General features: G+C 44.9%; 1 protein-coding gene across 2 annotated transcripts in view; it reads right to left on the bottom strand.

The window, feature by feature from the left end:
* Positions 1–27,879, bottom strand: part of KIF12 (kinesin family member 12) — a 254,749-nt gene that overhangs the window by 165,967 nt on the left and 60,903 nt on the right. For both annotated transcript variants that reach the window (XM_069615347.1, XM_069615346.1), the window contains exon 3: positions 15,942–16,020. In XM_069615347.1, coding sequence (XP_069471448.1) covers positions 15,942–16,020 — 79 coding nt within the window. The remainder of the gene's footprint in view (positions 1–15,941; positions 16,021–27,879) is intronic.

The following is a 27,879-nucleotide window of genomic DNA, read 5'->3' on the forward strand; positions in this document are numbered from 1 at the left end:
TGAGGTGCCTGCACGTACTGTCCTCAGAACTTCCTCCGTCTGCCCATAGGAAGTAAAAGCTCCAAGGACATCTCTCGTCGGGCCCCCGGTTCTTTTCCTGTCAGCCCCACTCTATAAATCCTATCTAGATGGATCTCGTCCAGGGGGACCTCAAGGAGAAGGTCAGCACAAAAAGTCTGGATTGATTTCTTAAACTCTTTGTCCAGAATCACTTCTGGAACGTTCTTAAAGCGAATGTTTGAGCACCTTGACCTATTCTCAAGATCCTCGCACTTGAGCTCTAGATTATATGACATCTGTGCTAGATGTTCCATGTTTTCGAGAGTTTTCAGCCAATTCATGCAAGGCCCGCTCGTTCGTGTCTACTCGCTCTCCTAGTTTCGAGAGTTCTCGTTTGATTTCCTGCAAAGCACCTTTTAAGTAAATTTTCAGAGAGGAGATCTGCTCTTGAAGAGATTCTTGAAGCGATTCCGTGAGACGCTTCTGGTGGTCCTCTAGACACTGCATCAGTTCTTCCTTGGGAAATGCCATGGTATCCTGGAGCAATGGCGTCTCCTTGTCTCGAGCTACTGTTTGTTGAGATTGGGCGATTTTTGGAGCCCTGTGCGCTACTGCCTGCCAACACCTACTAATCGGGCCCTCTGCCCCTCGAGCATTTGCAGTGGGGTGTGCCCTTATTTCGTCCTCTTCCCTTGGTTTTCGACATGTGCCCCCTGAAGAGTCACCTTCCTGATGATTCCCAGATTGCTCTCATCTAAGAACCGTGCACCTTGGTGTATGGGTCAAGCCCTCCGGCGGCCGGAGTAAGCCAGCCCCTGCCTCCGTTGACTTGCTGCTCACAGATGGCCCTAGTCTGCATTGCAGTTGCGTTAATAGTGCCTGCAGCCAATTAAGTAGTGTCTACCCATTGGGCTTAGGGGGTTCTCTTGTGGGTTAAGCCTGGACTCCAAAACTGTCTTGACCCTGTGTACACTTCACCTCGCAGAGCTGTTCTCCCCTCTGCTACATAGTGCCACTTGTCTCTTAGAGGGCACCTCCTCACCCAGGAGCGTCGGGTATGCCTCTGCCTCTGCTTTTCAGAGTTCTCACTGTGGTAAGGGCCTTCCCTCTGCTGTTGGTCCTTAAGTGCTCCTCAGGCACTGGCAAAGGCCCTCCCTTTCTGTACACCTCTACTTTAATTAAAGTACCGTGATATCCGGGGGCCCCCTTGCTTCTCCTCACCTTCCGCTTATGCCACTTCTGCGCAGGAACCCCTCTAGGCCGCACCAGGGCCCCTCCTGATCCTCCTCCTGGCTCCTCACTTGCCCTTACTTGTAATGGGGAAATGAGCAGTCAGCTTTTGGGTGGAGCAGTCTGAGCGCCTCGCTTGTTGCCCTATAGCTTCAGAAAAGTCTCCAGAAACAACAAAGAAGTGAATGTTGCCCACCGTTGCAACGAAAAAAGATGATTAAACCCTTTATCACTTCTATTGGGAAAAGTACCAGTCAGTTTTTAAATGGAGCTCCCTATGAACGCCTTTGGAAAAATATCATCCCCTGCAACAAAAAACCTGCGCATTTCCAAAAGACTGTCTCCCATCTCAGGAGCGCTGTGTGTGCTTAAACGTGTGCAGTGGTTATAAGAATGCTCCCTTTACTGTTGTAAAAAGTAAATGTGTAGCTCCAATAATACGAAAAGCAACACTGTCTTCCAAATCCGCAATTCCGAAATAGCTTCGCCCATGGAGCTGCAGGCCAAGGCTGCCACGCTTACCGACTAACAAAGCCCAACATTTTACAACACAGGACTTCTCCCGCAAGCAGGCAATCTCCTCGGTTCCATGTCTTAAAACCGTGGCAAAAATGGCTGTGGATACAAAATATTGCAGCAAAAATGCAGTGGTTTTGCCGCCACAATCATGTAAAGGATGCGGGGACACCCCCGTAACCCCTGGACCCATTATACCATTTAACATGAACGGGGGGCACCCCCACAGCCCCCACCCCCTTTAAATGGTATACACCTTTACCGGGCCAAACCACAGCATTTTTGCCATGATTTCTTTTACCGGTGACATTTTTGCCGCGATTTTGTTACCTGTTACCATCTCCTCGGCTGTCCAGTCATGAAGCGAATGTAGTTTGTGCCTTAAGAGGCAGAGATCGCAGCTTCCACACTGCGGCTCCAGGCATACTGAGACCGGCAAGGGCCTCACACAGCAGCCACTCAAACCAAGTCAACATCAGAGGCACACTTCTGGTGCCCAGCCCTACAATTCACTCGGAGGCCGCACATCGTCAAGAAAAGGCAGATCTTCAGCTGTAGGCCACATAAAAAGCCCTTGGGCTCAAAATACTCCAGGGCGCTTCACACACTTTTTCCCAGGGCATAAGAGTCAATCATAGGGTCTGCGAGGGTCCATATCCTCCGTCTTCTTCAGTTGGGGAAAGGAGACAACAGATCAACCAGCCACGTCACCTGCGCCCCCTGGTGGGTCCGCCATAGAGAGATTTGAAGACAAGACAGGGAAAGTTAAATCTGAGGTGAGAATGGAAAGAAAGCCAGCCAAGAGAAGACAATGCCCGAGAAATAGATTCACAAGGCAAAAGAAGATATAGGAAACGAATAGAAGCATTGAAGAGAGACTTTAGAGGGGCCACATGAGAAACAGGGAGTCCAAAGAGTGTAGCGGAGCAATGGAATAAACGTGAAAAGATAAATGAAGAAATCAAAAGCTTAGTGGCATCAAACATAAGAAAAGGGCGTGATTTACAAATGTTGAACAGACGATAGTGACAGGCACGTGAGGTAATAGAACTATGATGAGAAAAGTATTGGTCAGTATCAAGATAGAGACCAAGATTTCGAGCAGAAGATTAAAGAGGTAGTTGTGAAGGGGGAAATTAGACAAAAAGAAGGCGAGGGAATAGTATTAGTGGGGAAAAAGAAAAAAACAGTTTTAGTAGCACTGAGGACTAGAAAATGATCTGACATCCAGGATTTTATAGCTCGGAGATAAGAGGTAAGATTACTATGAATAGAAGATGAAAAAAGGAGAAAGACAGAAAGAGCTGGGTAACATCCACATACAAATGATGGGATATCCCAAAAGATAACAGCAAGAGGAGATGTGTAGAGAGCAGAAAGAAAATGTGCTAGAACAGAACCTTGAGGGATGCCGAAGAGGGAGTGTGTCAGAAGAGGACCCAGCCCAAGATACCGGATACGTTCTTTTAGATAAATATGAGCGAAACCTAGATAAAACGGAACCAGAAAACCCAAAGGTAGAAAGAGAAGATAAAAGAAGAGTATGATCCACAGTGTCAAAAGCTGGCGATAAATCCAATAGATCCAGAAAAGAAGAGTGTTTAGAGTAACGAGAAGAAAGCAGAGAATCACAAACAGAAAGGAGAGCAGTTTCAATAAAGTGGAGAGGCCAAAAGTCAATCTGGGAACAAGGAAGAATAGAGGTTTCAGTGACAAAAGTAGAGACCTGAGAATAGACAAGATGCTCAAGAAGCTGAGAAAGATAGGGAAGAAGAGAAATAGGTCAGAAATTAGCGGGAAGTGAGGGGTCAAGGGAAGATTTCTTTAGAATGGGAAGAGTGCTTGATTGAGGAAGGAAAAGTTGAAGTCAGCAGAGAAATATTAAGGAGAGAGGTAAGATAAGAAACCAGCGAGGGATAAACCTTAGTGATAAGTAAAGAAGGAATCAGATAAGAGGGTGAAGCAGTAGGGTGGGCACGAGCAGGTAAATAAGAAGTCTCTGAATTAGAGATCTGAAAAAAAGACGAGATGACTGAGGTGGACGAGGAGAGTAGGGAAGAATAGAAAATAGTAGAGGATGGAACAATGGCTGCTCGAAGAGTGGCCACCTTTGAAGAAAAATAGGAAGAAAAATCAGAGGCTGTTAAAATAGAGTTAAGTGAGTAAACAAGAGAAGGGGGAGAAAGAAGACGAGATAGCGATTGAAACCGAGGCCTAGGATGAGAAGATTGAGAGTGCAGAAGATCAGAATACTATGAGCGTTTAGCTGAAAGACAAACATCATCATATAGTGTATGATAGGAAGAGAAAGACAACTGATCTGTGTCAGGAAAGGAACTACAGCAGTGTCCCTCGAGGCAGTGAAGTACTCGTCGCATAGAGCGAAGGTTGGGGGCAAGCCATGGCTGAGATGGTTTCCGAGAGGGGCAAAAAGAAGTAGGGGTAAATAGAATCAAAAGAAGAAGAGAGAGAGGAGGCCAATGCAGTAGTCGCATCATCAGCAGAAAGGGCGGCAGCAAGATAATAGAAGGGTTGCTCATAAATGTTTTTGGGTCTCAATACGTGTTTGGAGGTAATTTCTGTGCAATTTACCACCAAGCTCGATTACTATTAATGCCACTTGGTCTTGCTGTAAATCCCCCACATTTTGAGTGTTGGTAAGACAGTGTTAGCCTGCATTCGTGGTGTCTCATATAACTCCATGGGATTCTACAGGCATTGCCATGGGTGGTAATTCTGCCCACAGTAATTCCTCCAGTTTGTGGAGCTAAAGTGAAGGAAACACCTCAAGCCAAGTTCTATAAGTATTTCTTCTATTTTACCTTCAAACCTGTAGTAAGGTAGTGTGGTTACAGTGGAGCTTATTCGATTACCACATGTTTATCTCTCTACCATACTCGCAGTGAGTACCTATTTTTTAGGCAGATCTTATATTACCCAATATACTTGCATAGCCCCTTCACCACTCTGTTGCAGCTTCAAAGCATTAAATGAGGTGATGACAGAGGGGCCGGGAGAAAGAGAGACGGAAAAAAGGAGGTGGAAAGGGTGACGTTAGAAGAGAAGTCTATGTGATAATGTTAGTGCAAAAACATTGCTTGGGTCGACAATGTTTTTTTCAGCAACCTAATAGCTCTACCAACATATTTTAGGACCAACATAATTAAAAAACAAATTACAGCCCTAGAATATGTGGGAAACCTGAGAAATTACACATTGCTTCTCCAGAAACACATTTTGAAATGCTTAGAGTTTCATTTGAATTTAGTAAGTGTTATTCAGAAGTGAACTCCTACCCTCTACACATAGTGAGACACTAAATTAGAGCCACACCTTTCTAAGGGCACCCGAAAGGGCAGAAATGCATGTCTCTGAATGCTTTTAGGGCTCTTGTTGAGACAAGAATTCAGTAGCATTTCAATGCTGGACTGTCCTTGTAGCTGGGTCTAGACTGACATATAAATGGATATTTTCTCAGGACAAACTGGTCATCAAGTCAAATAGCCAAAACATGAGGTCCAACAACGCCACACAGCTGAAAATTCCCACATGTAAACTCGCTCAAGTTAGGAAAGGAGCTTTCTATGCAGCAGCACCGGTGGCTTGGAATAGTCTGACACTGGCTCTGAGGGAGGAATCCTCCATCACCTGGTTCAGGAAGCGACTTAAGACCTTCCTTTTTAATTAGTTGCTCTGTTCAAGTCCTGGTTCTCTTAAGCAGTGGTGTTCTCTCTCCCAGCTTGTTGTCCCCTCTGCTTATGTGTTGGTACTGTCTGACCGTTAGCGCTCTTAAGCCTCTGGGTCAGTGGCAGCGCTATACAGATGTAATAAAGTAAAGTAAAGTTTCCCTCTGGTATGGTCCGGTGAGCTAAAAAGTGCTTGAAGACCTTCTTGAGTGGCCACCATGCCTTACACCAGGCTGTTTGACCGTTCCCGTTCTCAGTAATAGGGTCTCACATTGAATCTTAAAAACTACCCCCTCATCATCTACAAAGCGCTAACCATCAAGCTCTGCCATAGCCCGGAGGAAAACAAAAATTTCAGAAGATTCCGTGGAAACATTCAACTGAATAGGTGGTTCAGACGATCTGAAAATAGGCAACAGAAAAATACAAAAGACAATTCAAATTTTAAAACAATCATTGTATGCCAGGATCACATGGCAGAATTGGTTTTCAACAATACATCTATCAATACCAAACGGCATTATCTAATATTGTTTCGATTAGTTTGGCAGTAGACAGGGTCAGTGCAGTACGGGTTCCTGAAGACATTCTATGCCAAGACCAATCAGTAGTTATGGAATCCATGGAATTAACAAAAGGACTGAGGGGAAGCAGGTGGGGTGGAAAAGTGCTTGGACATTCTTCCAGCAAATGTCTCCAGGATTCAGACTGTGTCAGATTGTTACAGAATGTACATGATTCCATAGCCGGTCAAGTGGCACAGCGAGTAGAGCGCCCGCTTTGACACCCGTGCAGAGCCTGTTAACGCAGGTTCGAATCCCGGCGGGGCCAAACTCAGCCTTTCATCCTTCCGAGGTCGATAAATGAGCACCACACACCGTGGGTAATAATAAGCAGCGCTCAGATACCTGAGGGTTTGTAGCGCTATATAAAAGCCTAATTATTATTATTATTATTATTATTATTATTAATCTGCTCAGCCCAGCTTGAATGTTCAACGTTTCTCCACACAATAAGGTATTCATTCGGAACCTTAAATAAATCTCTATAATAAAAACTTTGCATAAGTATCCTGGAAGGAACCCAGTTTTTTCCTCCTCATAAAATAGTTTGTACAACTTATAACTGGCCAGGGTGTCATGTGCATTCATCCAGTCCCTCTCCCACAATTTCTGTTTAACCTGGTTGGGACGGCCAATCAGATTTGAAGAATCTACATCTAGAATCTGACTGTTTGGGGGAATGTCAATGCAACAAAGATGATGGCAGCATCGGATCGGGAATTACTTATATACTATATATGTTCCCGTAGAGAGTTAAAAGAAGCTTCTGATAAAGAGTCACAAGGCTTGCTTTGGGGAGGTAAACTCTCAAAATTGGCATTTAGGAAGATACAATTACAACAAATCCTGGGAAGGATGAATCTCCCAAACCTTGCACACTAAGAGTTAGCTTACATTCCCAATCTCCTTGCACAACAAGAAGATTGGACAAGGGCAGACATTAATGCACTGGGACAGCTAGATCCGTTGGCATTGCTCACAATACAAGCAAGGAATGGAGGCGATATGCACGAGGCAAACAATGCTATCAGAGAGTGCTGAATAGAAATGGCGAAGAACATTGTCAAGACCCACATAACCATGGTGGAGCCGCTATCTGGAACACTCCTGCGGTCAACGTGGTCTTCTGGCCACATGGTATCTCAGTGGGCTCAAGTAGATAGGTGAACTGATTGAAGAAGAGAATGGGCTTATAATGTAAGTGGTCCTAATAGCGCATGTCTAACACTATTGTTGTCCTCGCTGAGCTTAGCTCCTTAAGGAAAAAAGGGAGTGGTGTTAATTAGCGTAACAATGGGAAAGGTAGGTGCACAAACGTGTCGTGCTGATGGGTGCAGGTCAGAAGTACTGGGTTCCTGAGTGTCAATCTGCTTTCAATGTGATTGGCGGGATAAACTTGGGAGTATGTTATCCATAGGGAAGAGTTCAAGATCTGCTAGACTACAGTGCTTTGGGTCTGGTTAGCCACGCTGATGTAGGAAAGCGTTGGCACTCTAGGCACAGCAGGCTCGGGGCCCAAGTCTGGGCAGACTCGTTCCACTCAGGATGGCCTTTACACAACCGAAGCTTGATGCCTAGAAGGTTTTGAATAATCATAATCAATGACATTGCTCTGGGCAACCTTCTACATCATCATTTTTTAGCCCACCTGCATCACTGCAGAGGGGAGGTGTGGGGGGGCAGCATGAAATTAGTCTTCGTCCTGCCAACTTTGGAAGCATTCCAGTCTGAACTGTGAAGCATGTCCTGTCTGCATGCAAACACAGGCAACCACCGACATGCTACGGCCTAGTGGCCTTGTGGGCTGGTTCAAAAGGATTGTAACCTAAGTCTTTGGGCTGACTGTCCCTTTTGGGGTGGAACCATCCCTGATTTGCATATAGTCTTTCGCCTTCTGTAATGGCATGCAAGGCTGAAAACCAATGGTCTTGAGAGTTGCCCAGAGCAATACCAGAGGTTATGATTATTCAAATCCTTCTAGCCATCAAACTTCAGTTGTGCAAATGTCCTCCCAAGTGGGAACGGTATGTCCAGACATGGGCTATGAGCTTGCTGTGCCTAGAGGTCCAAATAGTACCTCAGTGATGACACCCAATGAGTCTCTAACATGTCTGGGGTTGTTAATGGCTTCGCGCTGAAGGGACGTGGCCTAGCAGTTTTGGATAGACTGTTTCTTTTGAAGTGGGACCAACCCTGACTTGCATATGATCCCCTTTTGTAATGGCATGGCAGGCTGAAATTCAATGGTCTAGAGGGTGGTCCGAAGCAATGCCAGAGGTTACGGATGATTCTAAACCTTCCAACCATCAACCTTCAGTTGTGCAAATGTCACCTATAGTGGGACGAGTATTTGCAAACCTTGGTGCCACGCTTGTGCCTAGAAATGCATGGTCTACCTCACTGATGAGACCCAATGAGGCTGAAACAAGTAATAAGTCTGCGGTTGTTTGTGTTCTCCTGCAGAAAGAATGTGACCTAATAGTTTGGGCAAGACTGTTCCATTTGGGATGGGATCAACTCTGATTTGCATATGGTTTTACCCGTCTGTAATGTTATGGCAGACACACAAGATGGTCTGGATGTCTGCCCAGACCAATGGCAGAGATTATGATACATTCAGAACTTTCCTTTCATCAACCTCCTGTTGTTCTAACGTCACTCCAAGCGGCACGGGTATGCCCAGACCTTTGGTTGAATCCTGATGTGCTTAGAGACCGAATATGCACCCCACTGATGAGGCCAAAACAAACTGGGGTTGCTTGCGATATCATGCACGATGGATGTGACCTAGCAGTTTGGACTGGACTGCCCCTTTTTGGGTGGGAGCACGCCTGATTTGAATATGGGCTTTCTCTCTCTGTAATGGCTTGGCAGGCTGCAAAACAATGCCAGAGCAATGCCAGAGGCTATGATTAATTCAAGACCTTGCAGCCGTCAACCTTCAGTGGCTCAACCAGCCTCTATTACTACATGAACTAAACAAAGAGCTATCGTTTAGGGTAATCCCACATCATCTTGAAAGATTTCAGAGTTTTGTTTTTGGTTGGTAAAACTCTACACATTATTCCTGTGTTCTGTTCCTATGGTTGATGGCAAGCATATGGCCCACGTTCAGTCTACACAGAAGAACAAGTTACTTACCAACTGTAACGTTCTTTCGATTGGATGTTCCTCCCACGTATTCCTCATCTTAGATATATCCTTACCTTTAGGTTTCGCCTCGGAACATTTTTTCTCTTGTCCAGCAGAGGGCGTTCCACTCGAGGCCGCGGCGTCGATGTCCCTCGGCAGCATCCGTCGAGTATCAACGTCATCCCTCGTATAAAAGCTTTGAGCGCGCCCGTTGGCCTCAGTTCTGTTTTTTCGTATAATATAGTCCATGTATCTTACTTCGTTTTAGGTATGCCTCTTTTGACCCAAGCCCTAAAAGAGTTTAGAGTGTAATACACATAAACTATACTGTGGGATTAGGATGGGAGGGTCGATGAGGAATACATGGGAGGAACATCCAATCGAAAGAACGTTACAGTTGGTAAGTAACTTGTTCTTCGAATGGATTGTGTCCTCCCACGTATTCCTCATCTTAGATAGACTCCAAAAGCAGTTTTGTCTCGGAGTTGGGAGTACAGTATCCTTTTCTAATCATGTACAGAATGTAGTACAGATTTTGGAAACAGACCCCCTTGAGAAGTCCAGTCCAATGCATAATGTTTTATAAAGGTGTGCATAGATGACCATGTGGCTGCTGCACAAATATCTTGCACAGGGACACCCTTTTTTAATGCTGTAGAAGTTACCATGCCCCAGGTCGAATGAGCTCCTAGTACATCAGGCGGTTCTTTTCCTGCCAATCTATAACATTCTGTTATGGCTAAAATTATCCATCTGGATAAAGTTTGTTTTGTTACCGGAAGGCCCAGTTTATGTCCAGTGTATCCCACGAAAAGTTGATCACACTGGCGAATCTTTGCAAATCTTGAGATGTAAAAACTAAGAGCTCTCCTGGGATCTTGTCTATGAAGTCTTTCCTCTTCCTTGCTTGCATGAGGAGGAGGGTAAAATGTAGGCAAAGTTATCTTTTGTGGGAGATGAAAATCCGAAACAATTTTTGGCAGAAAAGAAGGTTTAACCAAAGAACTACTTTGTCCTTATAAAAGATGGTGTGAGGAGGTCCGCTCGAAAGCGCCTGCAACTCACTTACCCTGCGGGCTGATGTCAATGCTACAAGAGGAATTGTTTTTAACGTAAGGAGCCTTAAAGGGCAAGAATGTAAGGGCTCAAATGGAATACATGTGAGAAATTTTAAAACTAGATTTAGATCCCACACTGGAACTTGGAAAGGTATTGGGGAAAAACATTATTTAAACCTTTTAGGAATTGAATTATCAAAGGTATTTTAAAGTAAGATTCTTCCTCAGAAGAGCGCTTAAAGATGGATAGCGTTGCTAAATATCCCTTTATTGTCCCAACCTGAAGCCCCATATTGGCCAAATGTAACAGAAAAGATAAAATTGTGGGGATATTACACTGAAAAGGGTCAACATTCTTTTCTCTGCACCAGCTACTGAGCTTGTTCCAACGACACCGATACAGAGACTTAGTTGCTGGCCTTCTGGCCGAAAGCAAAATCTCCATCACGTCATCCGGAAGGTCCCAATCCTTGTATCTCAGCCTTTCAGAAGCCATGCGTGAAGGTTGAGTGTGTTGACCTCCGGATGGAGAACATGACCTTCCTGTCGCGAGAGAAGATCCTTTCTTCTTGGAAGACGTATTGGAGGGCAGATGGACATGTTGAGAAGGTCCGGGTACCACGTTCTCCTGGCCCAATCCGGAGCAATTAGGATCATGGTCTTCCTGAACTTTCTCAACCTCCTGATTACTTGAGGGATCACAGGGATTGGAGGAAACCCGTACAGTAGTGGGAACTCCCATTCCACCACAAATGCGTCCCCCAGAGCTCCTCTCGGGGGAAATTCCCTTGAGCAGTACAGTTCGCACTTCCGGTTGACCCCGGTCGCGAACAGATCCACTTGAGGGGTTCCCCAAAGGGCAAAGATCTCTTGAATGACTTCCTGAGCTATCTCCCACTCGTGAGAGACTGTGCTCTGCCTGCTCAGAGCGTCCGCTGTTGTGTTTCGCTCTCCGGCTAGATGAATTGCTGATAGAGAGATCCCTTCTCGTATTGCCCAGAACCAGAGTTGCATCTCCTCTCTGCACAACGGTAGTGACCCTACTCCTCCTCTCTTGTTGAGGTAGTACATGGCCACTGTGTTGTCCATCATTATCAGAACATTCTTTCCCCGTACAGAGGGCAGAAAGGCCTCCAGCGCTAGTCTGATTGCCCTCAACTCCAGAAGATTGATATGTAGTTTGGACTCCCATGGAGACCAACGTCTGCTGATTGTTAGATCGTTGATGTGGGCTCCCCACCCCATGAGTGAGGCGTCTGTCACTACTGTTATCTTTGGCCATGGTTGCCAAAAAGATTCTCCCCTGAGGATATGATGTCTGCAAGCCCACCATTGGAGATCCTGTGCTACTTGGGATGAGACTTGCAGTAAATCTGACATTTCCCCTGAGAACTGGGACCATTGAGTTCTGAGAGCCCATTGAAGAGATCTCATTCTCAATCTGGCTTCTGGCACCAGGAAAGTGCAAGATGCCATCAGACCGAGCAACCTGTAAAAATTGAAGCCCGGAAGATGCTGGGCATTCTGAAACTTTGTCACCATCTGCAGAATGTGGTGAGCTCTCTCTTCGGGAGCCGAGGCTTTGCCCGAACAGGTATCCAGGACTGCTCCTATAAATTGGAGCTTTTGTGATGGTATCATGTTTGACTTTTTTAAATTCAGAGAAAAACCTAGTTTGTGAAGGAAGTGACAAGTCTTGGACAGGTGATCCAGGGTTTGTTCTGGAGAACGTGCTCTGATCATCCAATCGTCCAGATAGGGGTAGACATGAATCCCCCCTCTTCAGAGACTCGCTGTCACCACCGCCATCAACTTGGTGAAAACACTTGGGGCGGAGGTCAACCCGAATGGCAGAACTCGAAACTGATAGTGAGAATTGCCAATCGCGAACCTCAGGTACTTTCTGTGCTTGAGATGTATTGGCACATGAAAAGTAAGCATCCTGAAGGTCCAATGATACCAACCAGTCCTGGAGTTGGAGAGCCTGAAAGATCTGAGAAAGTGTGACCATCTTGAATTTGTCCTTCCTTGGGAACTTGTTCAAGTTTCTCAAGTCCAAGATGGGTCTCAGTCCTCCGTCTTTCTTTGGAATAAGGAAGTATGGGGAATACGAACCCTTGTTCCGCTCCGCTACAGGTACATGTTCTACTGCATCTTTCTGTACTAGGGTTATAACTTCCTGCAACAGGAGCGGATTCAGATGCTTGGCAGAGTTGTATTCCGGAGGATGGTTCTGAGGTTTCTCTAGAAAAGGAAGGCAGTAACCTTGGGATACTGTTTCCAGTGCCCAAGCATCTGAAGTAATGCCCCGCCATTCTTTCAGATACTGTGAGATCCTGCCTCCCACTGGGGTCTTGTGGGTCAAAACCTCAGAGTGGTTTTGTGGCAGCTGCAGCAGCGGCTGATGGTACAGATGCCATTGCTGGGGCTGATCTAGCACCTTTTCCTCTTCCCCGAGGAAATTTTCTTTGACCTCTTTGATTGTCCTGCCCTCTTCATCTTCCAATTGAGGAATAATAACAAAAAGGACGACCCCTTCAGGAAGATGAGCCTGTGTAGGGGCGTTGTTGAGGTTGTCTTATAGCGGCACTTAGAGATTTTGCTGCCGCTTTGGAGGTCTGAGGTCTGTAGCTTCTCCAAACTTTCATCTGCCTTGCTACCGAACAACCTCGAGCCATCAAAGGGCATATTAAGAAGTCTGGATTGCACATCAAGAGCAAACCCAGATTTTCTTAGCCACGCAAATCTGCGTAGCACTGTGCTAGTCGCCATGGACCTGCTGATGCTGTCAGCTGTGTCCAGTCCTGATTGAAGGCATTCTCCCGAAGCCTCCTTTCCATCCCTTATAATAGCTAGAAAGCCATCACGCTCTTCGCCTTCTGGGATGTGTTCAGCTGCCGCTGACATACAGTCCCACAGGGTATAAGAGAACCTTGCTAAAGTACAGGTTACATTGGTAGACTTCAAAGCCATACTGCCCGATGTAAAGATTTGCCTGGACCATGCATCCACTTTTTTATCATCCCTATCTGGAGGGATTGTAGGGTATGCAGCATTTTTTGTGGAAGTGGCTGCCTGTACTACTAAGCTTTCCGGAGATGGATGTTTACTGAGGTATTCCGGATCAGATGTACAAGGTCTATACTTTGCCACAAACTTTCTATTCACAGCCCCTAGGGCTTCAGGATGTTCCCATGCAGAATTGACCCTTCTTTGTAATGCAATGTGAAAGGGTAAAATGGGGTCTTGTTGGGGTGTTCCAGATAATATATCTGTCATGTCATCATCATGACTGACTGGTGAACTCCTACCCCACCCCATAAATTCTGTAACTCTGCCCATGAGTCTTCTATAACTCGTATCCACTTGTTCTGATGGGTCTGGTTTGACAAATTCATACTCTGGAGAAGTATCCAGGCCACTTGCTGTTTGCAAACATTCTTGCAAGTCTTTAATTCTTGATTGAGGATCAATTAATTCCTCTGGGACAGGTCTTGTACCATATCTAACACCAGCAGAGGTCACTTCATCTTGTTCTGATGAGTCTCCCTCATATATGGATGACATGGTCCTGAAAAACTCATGTCGACTCTCAGGTTAAAAAACCTTTTCAGGCATTACAGGTCTTTCCTTCAATAGAGGCTTGGGCGTCGACGAAAGCGTCGATGGCGCTGTAGTCTTAACCACTTCCTTCGATATCGTCGAAGGAACTTTCGACGATCTCGATGTTATCATCGAGGAAGCCGTGGAAACCGTCGAAGGAACCTTCGCGGTCTTCGAGCACGAGCTCGACGTAGCTTCCTTCGAGTGAGTTGTCGACTCGAGGAGCTTCGAAGTCTTCGACGGCGTTGATGTCGACTTCGATGGCATATGATCTTTCGACGCCATTTTGTTTCCCTCTGCCTTCGATTTATGCACCGAAGGATGTGTCATACGAGGTGATCGAGAAGAATCCCTCAATGACATTCTCGACGTCTTTTTATGAGCCTTTCTTGTTTTGGACCTTCCTCTGTCACCTTTTTCGTGAGCAGGAGCATTGTCTTCCTTAGCTATTTTGGAGGGGGTATGGGCCGCGTTCTCAAACATTTTTAACATGGATACTCGAAAGGCTTCCCATTTCCTAGGAGAGTCATGTTTGGATGGGCATGTTATAACCTCTTCCGAAGATGTCGAAGAGGATGAGGGAGATCGATGCCGTCTTTTCTTCGCCTTCTTCGAAGACGAAGAAGAAGATTTCCTCGATCTACTTCTCAAATGTCTTTTACAATGAGATTTTGAAGACTCGTCCGAGTCTTTCTTTTTTAAAGTAGGCTTCGAAACACCCTCCCTCATTGCCAGTTTACCTCTACGCTCTTTTAGGGCTTTGTGGGTCATCGACTGGCACAAACCACAGTCTTCCGTTCGGTGGTCGGGGCCGAGGCACCATAGACAGTTCTTATTTGGATCCGTCAAAGACAACTTCTTTCCACATCTTAGGCATTTTTTAAAGCCTGTCTTCGGCATGGAAGGGTTCGAAGACGACGACATCGCTTTTTGTCACGAAATACTGAAGCGCCGTTTTACTCGTTCCGAAGCGAAGCTAACAGAAAAACGGAACTGAGGCCAACGGGCACGCTCGAGCCTTTCATACGAAGGATGACGTTGATACTCGATGGATGCCACCGAGGGACATCGACGCCGCGGCCTCGAGTGGAGCGCCCTCTGCTGGACAAGAGAAAAAAATTTCTGAGGCGAAACCTAAAGGTAAGGATATATATCAGATAAGGAATACGTAGGAGGACACAATCCATTCGAAATTAAATATCTTATACTCTAAATGGTGAGGAACACGGCGCAATGTGAAAATGCAAAATATCGTTATTGAATCAACAAATCCTGAGTTTTTCCCTGCTACATTTCAAAATCAGAATAGAGAAAAACTGTCCAAAAGTGGCCAATTCAATAATATATTAGGCAGGGGAGAAAGGATTGAAATAAGAAAAAAAGATATGGAGTGAATAAGGAAAAGAAAGGGGAATGCTGTATCAATTTGTTAATTGAAATATCAATTTGTAAATTCACCCATATGTCACCTTGCTTATGAAATTGTCTATAAAAATCATTTAACTTAAAAAAGAAAGAGAAAGGCTGGAGGTTTGGGGGAACCTCACATTAAGAGAGAGGTTTTGAGCTGTGTTTTTGATGTTATACGAAACATAAATATTTATTTTATTTTATTGATAATTTGTAAAATGCTTTATACAACAGAATTGTGTTTCAAAGCGCCACAAGGCTAAATGGGAAGGGCACAGGGGAAATAAAACACTGGAAAGAAAACTAAAAAGTAATAATAATACATATAAAGTCGTGGTCCTACTAGGCCTTGTGGCATTCGGCCGAGCAAGTGCATTGAAGAGAAGTGCAAGGGAGGGGGATCCGAAGTAGCAGCAGAGGACAGGACAAGTGCTGGAGGAGGGCCCAAGAGGGAGGTGCTAAAGGGGATCTTCAATCATTAGTTCTGTGTTGGGCACATATAAATAAATGCATGGAATAAACGTGGTATGCACCCCATGCAGAACTTTCTATGCATAAATACCCCATGTGACGCCAACTCAGAATGAGGCCATTTTAAAGAAAATAGAAGGTATATAAAATACTGCAGGTTTTTAACTGTATCGCCTGACTCATAATGATGACATAGTGATTTAGAACTACATAAAACCTCAGTTAATTCCCTCCGAATGTTATTATTACAAAAGGGATCGGATGGTACTCACAAATACAGCGCCCTCTCCTGGGCAGTAAACAACTGCCTTCTCCCCTCGCTGGATCTCCGTGTTGGTGAGCGGCCGCACTCTGTCCAGAAAATGAAACAGTTTACATCTCACTCAGTTCAGAGAATACAGCAGGTAGCATCATGTCAATTGCAGTGAATACAGCAAGGAGCATCACGCTAATTCCAAATACTACAGCAGGGAGCATTTTGATGGTTACAGCGAAAACAGTATGGCAGTGGCGGCTGGTATATTTTATAAGTGGATGGGTGTAAATATTTCCCCAAATGTGCCATAATAACAAAGAATAGCGAGAAAGTCTGAACCATTTAGGAGAGGTTCCGGGGGGGGGGGGGTGTTCCCCTTGAGAAACCTTTTAAAATAATGGGTTTAAAGGGTCAATTTTACGTTTTTTTAATAAATGGGTAAAAAGCCAAACAGTTTAAAATTGGTTTTGTAGAGAAACTCATTAAACAAATCCAATAGATGCAAATCACCAACAGTGCACAGAAGCATTTCTCCAACACATTTTCATAATGCCTTTGCCCACAATATGTGCCAGGATAAAAACATGTTCGCGCTGGCTGTGCCTATACACTTCCATGCTGGCTGCACCAATATATGCCAGTATTCCCCTATAAGGACATATTCATGTTTACTTTGCGCATAATGCGAGGAATGATAGTATAAGAAAACATATAGACCAGGGATACCCTGCACTCCTATTCGATACTTAATAATTCTACGATATAAAATGTGTTAAGAAGTAAGTTATAAAATGAGTTTAAGGTGTAGAGGAATAAATGACAACCCTGGCATATGGGTCGTTACAAATTGGAACAAATGGATTAAGTTCCCAAATTGGGGGAACTCGTGACCCCTGCACGCTTTCTATGGTCCAATAACTAAGCCCAACTTTAAAGTGATGGTTGGCCCAATGAATAGGCAGCTGTTACTGTCTTTATATAGGTAATGATGTCACTTGATTTAAGATTATGTAGCTCCATACATTTTCAAAAATAACAACTTGATGTTTTTCATGTAAATCGTTTTATTCCTATTGCCCAACGCGTTTCGAGATTCTCATTCTCTTCATCAAGGGCTTTAAATTCAAATCATTTCTATAAAGAAATGGGAAATAATAGAGTTTTAGATAAATTATTTCAAATAAGTCCAGTACACATTATCTTTGGCTCAAAAATGTCAATAGTCCTTTTTGTACTTCTTTTTTATTTTTTTTATTTATTGTGATATAGCCAAAATAGAACAAAAATCTTGACTTTTTACACAGTAAAACAGCAAAGAAGGACAAAGAAAGCCCACAAAAAATGTAACAGGTTAAAACAATTAACCAATCCACAACCTAAAAACTAAATTAAAAGAAATCATATACATAGTGAGAAAAAATACAAGAAAGAAAAAAACAAGTCAGAACATACGTCTATCATTCTCACCATATATAATTATCACTATCAATCAAATTTAAGGCTTTCAAAATCTTAACCACTTCTACAGTCAAGAATAATTCATCACCTGGTGCCAATCTCTCCCAAAACATAACGGAATCCAAAAACTCCACATTATGAACAAATCTTTGCAATATACGCAGCCTCAGTTCCTTTGTCACCAGACAGACAGATAGCAAATGTTTCAATGTTTGTTTTATATTCATCTCAAATTCTGACAGGTATCACTTGGATACGCTTTCATATCTCTAACATGTAGAATTTCAAGCGTCATAGTGATAGTCAATCTGAATCTTAGAAAGGCCGCCCTGACTTTTGGGTCAGGAGATTTTCTTAAATAAGTGGGTAGGAACGATCTCGGTTTATCGAGTACTGAAAGCGTACAAGCAAGTTTAGTTGCTCTCAGCTTATCAATCGTTCTAATCCAGTCCAGAGTTTTAATACAATGTTTTACTTTCAGAGGGTTTTGGATTACAGTTGCTCAATCAGTGCCTGCTTTGTCTAAGATCTCAGTGCACCTGCCTCTAAGGTTATTAAGAAACTTATTATCACATTTCTTTAGTTGCACCGCCACATCTTCATAAAGTGATCTACCAGGGGGGTCTAAGATGAGTCTATAAAGCAAGACCCATCCTCCAATTCGTACCGAATAGAAAGCATTGGAACCAAGTTGGGGAGGGTCAAGGTTCTCTTCCATACTTTGGCCTCGATTTTTTCCCAGTCAATCTCAAAGCTGCAGATTTTGCATTCCAGACCGAAGAGTAGGGTCAGGACCACTTTGCCCATGTAGTATTTTATTATTGGGAAAATGGAAAACTTACAAAACTTCATATGAATCTTGATCATTTGAGAATCAAGATTTAAGATCTTGTTATTCAAGATGTCTTCAAGCTCCCCCTTAGACGGGCAGACACTGATCTTAGAGCCCAAATATGTCATCTCCCTTACTATGGGAATTACCTGATTGTCAATCCTCCAAGCAAAGGGTTTGGTTTTCACTAGGGGAGGCTTAAATATCATTACTCTGGATTTATTGTCAAGCTATTAAATTTGGCGTATTCTGCCAAAGCATTAAGGAGCCGTTGCAGGCCCAATTGAGTGTAATCCAGAATAACGATATTGTCAGCATATGCTAACCAAGAGATTTTTGTCTCACCCATTTTAGGGCTTGCCACTAATAAATTAAGAAGCCACAAAAATAGGTCTGAGAGATACAAATTAAAGAGAACTACCAAGCAGCCCTGACAAAGGCCTCTTTCTAACTTGATTAACTGAGATAAATTGCCAGATTTAGATAATCTGACACTTAAGGTGGAATTCTGGTGGAGTTCTATCAGGATTGCCAGAAGGTGATCTGGCAGGCCCCAACTGTTAAATTTTCCCCATAGATGATCACGGTTGATTGTGTCAAATGCCTGGGCTAAATCCACCCAGGCACCAGAAAAAGGTCTACCGTCCTTCACTGCAGAGCCTGAACTCAAACAACTCAGGACTAGATTATTAAGTGAGGTGGATAACCCCCTCCTAAAACCAGTTTGAAACTTGGAGATGATCCCCTTGGTTTTTGCCCAATCCTGCAAATCTCTCAGAACAAGCCCTGCGAAAATGTTTCTGTCTGCATCCTGTAAGGAAATCGGGCAGTAATTAGCTGCCGCCAAATGATCCCCATGCTTATAAATTGGAACTATCACGGAGGTTCTCCATGAGTCAGGGATCATTCTTGACTCAATTACATTATCAAACAGGGCTTTTAGCATTCTTGCCTAAAGAGTCGGATTAGAATTCAGGATGGCATTAGTGAGGCCGTTTGGGCCCGAGGCACGAGATGCTGACGATTTCAAAATGATACTCATGATCTCCTCTAAGGAGCAACTAAGACTCCATGGGGTGTTCAGAGAGATCTTCATCTCCATCTTGTCTGCCGGTCCATATCATTTCACAAAGTGGCTAACCCACGATTGCTCCTCGATAATCGCATCCTGAACTTGGATCGCCTTCCTGTTAATCAAAGTCCAGAAATTACACAAATTATTAAGGAACAAGGTTTTTAACATAGCTTCACCATCTTTGTCTAATCTCAAAAATCGGTGGGATTTTATCCAATTCCTAAATGTGTTCTTAATCGCCATAGCCTCCTCTGCTCGCCTGGCGGGAGTCATTATAGATTTTTTTTAAAGCATTCAGGTTTCTCCTTTTTTCTGTCTTTTTCTCTAAAATTTGTAGATCAAAAGAGTGTCTATTGGGGGCTTGTGTTTCGGAGACCCTGATGCAGGAGGATCTATTTTCCACAGTAGCTTAACAAACTGATCTGGATTGCACTGTGCAGATAGTTCTTGATCTGTCCAATTATTCGTCGTTCCCTCCAAATTACAGTTTAATTTTTGGCCACCTCTTATGAATCTCACTAATCTGTTACCTGCCCTGTCTGAGGCAAGTTCTTGCTTCAAATTAGAGCCTGTAATCCGCCATCCAATCTCAAAGGAGGCCTATGGGATGGCATGATCACTCAAGCGCCCTTCTTTGATTTTAAACTCTCTACAACTTTCAAAGAGTCCCCTGGAAACAGAGACATAGGGCCTGATCACGACCTCGGCGGTAACCCTTAAATCCGGCGGTAGCGCTATTACCGCCGGATTTAAGGGTCCGCCGAATCAGGGCTTCGGTGGATTTGCCCCAGCTCTTGGCTGGGGGGAAATCCGCTGAAAATTTGCGCTATTGCCGCCGGCGGGAAATCCGCCGGCGGTAAGAGCGCGAATTTCCCCCATTGAGCCCAATGGGGAATGGGGCATTCCCGAATGGGCTCAATGGGGAATGGGGACTTCCAAGTCCGCCCAACTCGTGATCCCGCGCTATTAGCGCCGGGGCTATGGCGGTCGCGCTAATAGCCCCCACGCTAATAGCGTTAGCGTTACCGCCGAGGTCGTGATCAGGCCCATAATCTATGGTTGAATGAGAATGTCCCCTCCTCCATGTTGGAGCAGGTGGAATGTCATCACACATGTTTCCATTTAGGACCATTAGATTCTAATCATCCATAAATTGGCACCAGACCCTCCTGTCAGCAGTCTTACGTTTTCCTTGTTCAATTTGAAGAGGGCTACCTCCAATAAACTGAGAATTAAGATCCCCCATCACCACAATTTCATCTTTGGGGTATTGGGTTGAAGATGATATAAGTAAATCCCACAGGTTCTGAATAAAAACCGCTAAAAGCTTGATTGCGGGGTTCCAATAAATGTTTACCAATAACCATCCACACTTCTTAGCATTACCCTTTAATACCACTCTAGCTATCATGATGCCTGGGTCATCAACCGAGATCAGCTCTGAACCAGGAAACACCTAATTTCTGCACATAATACATAAATCCCCAGCAGGTTGTCCCAAGCCCATTTAATTGGCTAGTTGATGGTATGAGGAAACCCCATTTATATCAAAAGGAATTCTTAACCATGTTTCTTGATGAAAAATCAGGTTAAAAGATTCAAAGATGTAACATTTCGTATAGTCATTGGTAAACAAGTTAAAACCCCTCGAGTTCCATGAGAGAGTTCTAATCGGGGGATTGGCTAGAGATGCTGCTCCAAAATTCCCAATTTAAGAAGGATCTGGGCTACTAACTCTGGAACCATTTCCAAAACTCCTGTTGATGAAATTAGGGTCTTCGTATTTACTTTGGCTTGGGGATGACAGGCATTGTCACATTGTGGAACCAAAGAAGAATCTATGAGAACTGGCATGTCTCTTGTAATTAAGAGACCCCTCTTGTACCATTCTGCGCTTGCTCCCAAGATACAGTCCAAACCCAATTTCAATTTTAGAGCGAGTTCGGGAATGTTAGTATTCAAAGGATAAGGAAAACCAACTCGATCAATATCAGCCGTTGTGATATATTTTAAGGAGGGCATAGCTTTGATTTCAGACAGAATGGCCGAACGATTCAATGGAGAATTTCCTTTAGGGTTGGGAGTTATGCGAGACAAGAATAGCATCAGGCCCGGTGGGACATTCTTAGAATTGTCTTCTTTATTGGCCCCCTTTGGGTCATTACTTTCGTTCCACACTGGTCGCACTGCTTTGACCATATCACTAGTTTTAAAAGTCTCAAGTGGCTATGTCTTCTGAAACACAGTCCCCATTTCAGTGGCCTGGGGCATCCAATTAGGGTCATTCCTAGTTATACCTTCATCACCTGGAAAACGATCTTGACATCCCATTACTTCCAAAGATTTATCTGGGATCTTCACCCCTTTTAGATTGGATTTTAAAAAGATTGGCGCAATCCTCAAAGATGGCTTAGCTTGAGCCAATGTGAAAAAGATTGACGCAATCTTCAAGGGAGGCTTTAGTAGATCTGTTTGAATCCCCACAGTAACCTTCTGAGGATCTTTTCCGTTTGAAGGAGGATCCGGTGGTGTGAGAAGTCCTTGGGCCTCTTTTTGTTGCTTATTATGATCCTTCCTTTCATCCTGAATAGGACCTTTCTTTTTATTTTCCCTTTCCCCCGATCTTCAGCTTGGGGCTTTTTTAACAAGTGAAAGAAGCGGGTTGTTGCCCCTGATTGATTTTTGTTTTTCTTTGTTGATTTTTGGGATTACTTAGCCTGAAACGCCACAGTCTCTTCTGACTCTGAGATAGCCTTGAGGAGCTGTTGTCGTTTTTTCTGTTTTATTTTTACTTCCCATTGCACTTCGTTTTTGGTTTTTGATGAGGGAGATCTATCAGACCATTTGAGCATGGGCTCTTCACCTCTACCTGCGCATCAACCGGAATGCGGGCGGCCTCTTCAGAGTCCAATAGTTGGTCTAACCGCCTAAATTCACTCAAAGTTGAGGCAGACAAAGGGGTATCATCCATTTCATGATAGCACGAGTTGTTCAAAGGAGGCTGGGAACATCTCAGGCAACAATACCGAGGAGTGTCACCCAGATCGCGCAAGGTCTTTAAGTTGAGGGAAGATAAGACCTCTTTTGCACCCTCCCAATTAGCTGCCATCACATATATTTTTTGTGATTGGATTGCAAATTGTTGTCGAAATTCCATTATAGTATCTCCTAGTGACTCATTAACCGCTGTTTTTAGAGCCACCAATGAGCTATCATTGATTTCTAAATCCTTTGGTAATTTCCAAAAGAGAGCCCGAGTGTTGTTGCACTTCATGTTTAATACTCTCAAATACCTTAACCAATTAGCTCAAAATGAAATTAAGTGCACCCATCGAGGAGGTATTCTGCGACTCTTGAAACGGACTAACACCCTTCCTCCCACCTTCCAAGACTTTCTGGTCTGTCAAGTCAGGTTTTTCACAGAAGTCTTTTACTATTCTGGAGACCTCCATTAGGGCAGAAATCGCATTGAGTTTGAAAGAGGAGTCCAATTTGAAGGGAAGATCTGTGTTTATCAGGTCGTCCTCCCTCAAGTCTATATTAAGGCCCTCCATTATTGGACGTTGTGTGCAGAACTTGGGGAGGCCTGGGTCACCCGACTGATCAATTCTTTTGACTTGCTCGCCACTAGTTTATGTTCCACTGGGAAATAGTTCAGAATTGTATTCTTAATTGAGCTGGACAGCAGAGTATAATCATGGTTTGGAAATGGACAGTGCATCTGCGCTAGAACCTTGGTAGTTGATTCACCCAACTCTTTATACGAGAGAATAGACATTGGTGCCAAGCCCGAGCCACAGGCTTGTTGATCATATTTAGGGAAGATGCTTTGTTTACAAAAGAAAATCCCCCCCTCAACTGGGGGCGTTGTGAAAATTGATCTATTGATCAGGGCCAAGTTTATGTCCCTTCCATTGGGCTCTTCCATTTCAAGCCCTGGAAGTTCTATTCCCACCGACGTACTCTATAGATTATAGGCTTTGGTAATACTGAACCCCTCTTTTTTATATTCGGTTTGCTTCCTTATTTTATTGATGTTTTTTTTTTATCTTCCTCTTTAAACTTCTTTTGACTTTGATCGTTTAAAGCTCAGAAATGAAACCATAGGTCACCGTACGGGCAAACGCGTGTCAAAGGCGTAAAGCCTGCAGTCCCCACGAATCCCTACAGGAAACAGCCATTGCCTGCAAGGAGCTGAAAGCTGCTGGCTCGATGAATAAACAGGGTCAGCTGATTTTATCAGCAGTTTCAACAGTTTTGGGGTCCACTAGATACCAAAGCGGCAGCGGACACCCAACTTTTCACCTCGGTCCCATACTGGACGTTAATTAGAGGTGACACTTGGCACTTAGCGTTTGACTCTTGAGGCAAGAGGGGAGGACTGGATCCACTTTTCAGGAATGGAAAACGCTTCTTTTTGATTATTTGCATAGGGACGGAACACAAGCCCAGCATTTAACCCAAACCGTTTTTGAATACAGTCAAACACAATCAGTCCCGTTCACTGGGTTTTCCCCATTTTCAAACATTTTACGTTTTTGCAAAGTCTTCAGGCTACCTGCGATTGTCTAGAGGAGGACACAGCGTATTCCACCGGGCCACCACTGACCGCCACGGACAGCCACAGACTGCAGCAACTCTCACTCAGCAGCCTCATTTTGAGGCCCGCTCCGCTGCTGCAAAGAGGTTTTGAAGGCACGCTGAACACCAGGGACTGCTTCTCCTTTCCTCAAAGTGAAAACAACTGAAAGACTCCAAACTGCAGCAACTCTCACTCAGTAGCCTCACTCTGCGGCCCGCTCTGCGGCTTCAAAGAGGTTTTGAAGGAACGCTGATCACCAGGGACTCATCCTCCTTTCCCCACAGTGAAAACAACACAAAGACTCCAGACTGCAGCAACTCTCACTCGGCAGCCTCACTCCGTACTTCAAAAAAGGGTTCAGTATGCAGTATTACCAATTTCAATCATATCCCTGAGCATCATTGTTGTTATTTTTGAAAATGTATAGAGCTAGATAATAATAAGTATAAGAAAACATGTCCATGCTGGTTCTGCCAATATTTCCCAGTACCCCCACAACATACTCATGTTGGCTTTGCCATTAGAAATACATGACACAGTATGAAAATATATCCAAGCTGGGTGCACCAAAATGCCAGTCTAGCTACATAATAACACTTGTTATGCTTACTTTATCAAAGATGCCCAATACAAAATGTCATACCACAAAATGAAATGGCTAGACTGGCTGCATTAAAAAGCCAGTCTAGCTACATAATAACACTTAACGAGGCACTGGGGGGCTCAGGCATGGCCTTTTTTACTGGGTACTACCATAGATGCCCATAAACAAATGGCATGCCTTCCCCCTGCGCCCCCCAGCACCTCACATGCCCAGATAATCAATTGTGTGCATGGGAGGTGCTGAGGGGCTCAGGGGTCAGGCATGACATTGCTTGTGAGGCGCTGGGAATCCCACAGGACTGACATGGCATTTTTTACTGGACACAGATGCCCAGTAAAAAATTACCTGCCTGCCCCTTAGGCCCCCTAGTGCCTCACATACACACAATCAATGTGATTACATGTGTATGCAAGGGGCTGGGGGCCTCAGAGGGAAGGCATGGCATTATTTACTAGGCATCTATCATACGAAATGACCCCATATCCCCTGCCACCCGTGACCTCCCTTCCTCCCTCTGTCCTTCCACTCCTCCTTCTCGCCTATCACATCGGATGAGATCTCTAGGGTTGGCCGCTCTATGAAGGTCTCCTCCAAACAACCCCCCCCGTTCTTGCAGAACTATTAAGGACAACATTGGCTCCCTTTCCCCTGCACTTGCTGATTTCTGCAATCATTCTCTTGCTTCTGGGTCTTTCCCTTCTTCCCTGAAGCACTCTCTTGTGCGCCCCATCCTAAAAAAGGCTTCTGTAGACTCCTCATGTTCGGCTAACTATTGCCTCATCTCTATCACCCCCTTTCATGGGACACCCCTTGAGAAATTGGTCCGCCCACAACTGACTCAGCAAACTGAGCTTGTTGGTTGCCTGAACAACCATTAATCTGGATTCTGAGCATCCAGGGGCATATAAAATGCTCTCCTGAACACCCGTAAAGAACTGCTCACATCTCTGAACTCTAACTCTCCTGCTGTTCTCAATCTACTCGATCTCTCCTCTGCATTTGATACGGTCAACCACTCCATCCTCATTAAACGACTCCATGATACCAATGGTATTTTGGGGCGGGCACTGGACTGGCTGACCTCCTACCTCACCCACCTTCCCTCCCAGGTTATCTTAGGCTCTTTCTCCTCTCCCGCCTCTATCTCCACCTCTGGTGTCCCCCAGCGTTCCAACCTCTCACCCTGGCTCTTCAACGTCTACCTCACTACACTTGCTAACCTTATTTCCACTTTATCCCACCACTTCCAGTGTTCTGCAGATGACACTCAGCTCTTCTTCAAACTTCCCTCTTACCCTCTTGCTACGTCCTCCACCATTCCTGACTGCCTTTCTGCTATCCAGTCCTGGTGTACATCTAACGATCTCTGCCTCAATGCCAGCAAGACTGAGATCCTTCCTATTGGGATACCTGCTGCCACCTTCTCCTTTTTCTCTGTGGCCACCCTCCATGGGCTCCCCCCTCCACCTCCTTCATCAACTGCCAGAAACCTCAGAGTCATCTTCAACCTCTCTTTCTTTCCTCCCTCACATCATGGATCTTGCCAAGAAGGCCCATTTCCAACTCCACCTCATCAGAGGCATCCTTCCTTTCCTCACTTCCTCACCTTCCCCAGAAGCTCAATGTTTGTAGAGCCCTGGTACTCTCTAGGCAGGACTACTGCAACAGCCTCTTCCTTAATCTACCCTCTTCCTCTCTCCGCCCCCTCCAGTTTATCCAGAATAGGACTGCAAGATTTATCCTTGGTCTCAAGTCCAGGGTATGTATCTCTCAGCCCCAAAATCTCTCCACTGGCTTCCGGTTGCTGCATGGATCAAATTTAAATCCCTCTGTATCATTCATAAGGCTGTCTGGGGCCAGGGACCATGCCATCAACAAACTGCTCTCAACAAATACTCTCCCTCCAGGTCCTTGCGTTACTCTGGCTCCAACTCTCTCTGTGCCAAGCGCTTCTCTAAGCAGTAAACTGGAGGCCGATCTCTGTCCTCGGCTGGCTCCCTCCTCCGGAACAACCTCCCCCCTCTCCATCTTGAATGGGATCTCCTCAAATTCCAGATGTGTCTCAAGACTTTCCTCTTCACCTCCTCCTTCCCCCTCCCGTGTTAAACCCTTCAGTTGCTGAGATTGGTGGCCTTTGGCCCATGTGTCCTCCAGGGTCATGGCTGTCCTCTCAATTGCCATCAGCCCCTCCTGCTCCCAGCACTTTCCCTTGGGCACTCAGTGGACCGTGTTCCCTCAAAGGACTGCACTTTGTATCAGCAGATGGCCATCCACTAATATGTGACCTCTGCCAAGGACTTTGACCGGTTCCTGGCAACTACTCCATGGCACTAGCCCCCTCCCTCGTGAATCTCTTAGCACTTACACCTCTTTCCCCGGCCCTTTTCTCTCTCTCTGCACTTGCACATCTGAATGCCCACAAGGCCTAGTAGGACCACGTCTATCCTGTTCATTTTCTTGTCTATTGCCTTTGTCTCATATTCCCTCCCTTTGCCCTGTGGGTGTTTTGAAACACAATTTCTTGCTGTATAAGCGCTTTACAAATGCACAATAAATAAACAAATAAATATCATAGATACCTAGTAGAAAAATACCATGACTGTTCCCTTAGCCCCCCAGCACCTCACGCGCACACAATCAATGTGATTATGTGCGAGTGTGAGGGGCTGTGGGGCCCAGGGGACAAGCATGGTATTTCTTACTAGGACTGCATCATAGATCGGCAGTACAAAAATGCCATGCTTGTCCTCTCGGCCCCTCAGCGCCTCACACACAAACACAATTAATGGGATTATGTGTGTGGGCGAGGCGTTGGGGGGTCAGGGGACAGGGATGGTAGTTTTTTTACTAGGACTCTATCATAGATGGGCAGTAAATAAATGACATGCCTGCCCCTTGAGCCCAAAGCTCCTCACACACAAACACACACACACAATCAATGTAATTCTGCGTGTATGTGGGGCTCAGAGGGGCCAGGGGGTAAGAATGGTATTTTTTTCTAGAAATCTATCATAGATGTCCTGTAAAAAAAATGCCATGTCTGTCCCGTGCCCCCCCCCCACCGCCTGACACACAGACACAATTAATGGGTTATGTGTGTGGGTGAGGCATTGGAGGGGTCAGAGGACAGGCATGGTATTTTTTACATAGAGGCCCAATCAAAAATACCATCCCTGTCCCCGTGGGCCTCCAGCACTTCAGAATGGAAGCTGGTTTTTGCCAGAGGGGAAGAGGGTTGTGAAACAAAGGCATTTTTAAAATGCCATTGTTGTACAACCCTCCTCCCCCCAATCGTCAAAATCAGCTCCCCGGCATAGCACAAGCACACACACAAACACCCACCCACACACACACACACACATTCACACAATATTCACACGCAGCATGAATGCGAGCACCCATC

The sequence above is a fragment of the Ambystoma mexicanum genome, chromosome 9 (genome assembly GCF_040938575.1).
Source record: "Ambystoma mexicanum isolate Mex_15411 chromosome 9, UKY_AmexF1_1, whole genome shotgun sequence".
Classification (NCBI taxonomy): Eukaryota; Metazoa; Chordata; class Amphibia; order Caudata; family Ambystomatidae; genus Ambystoma; species Ambystoma mexicanum.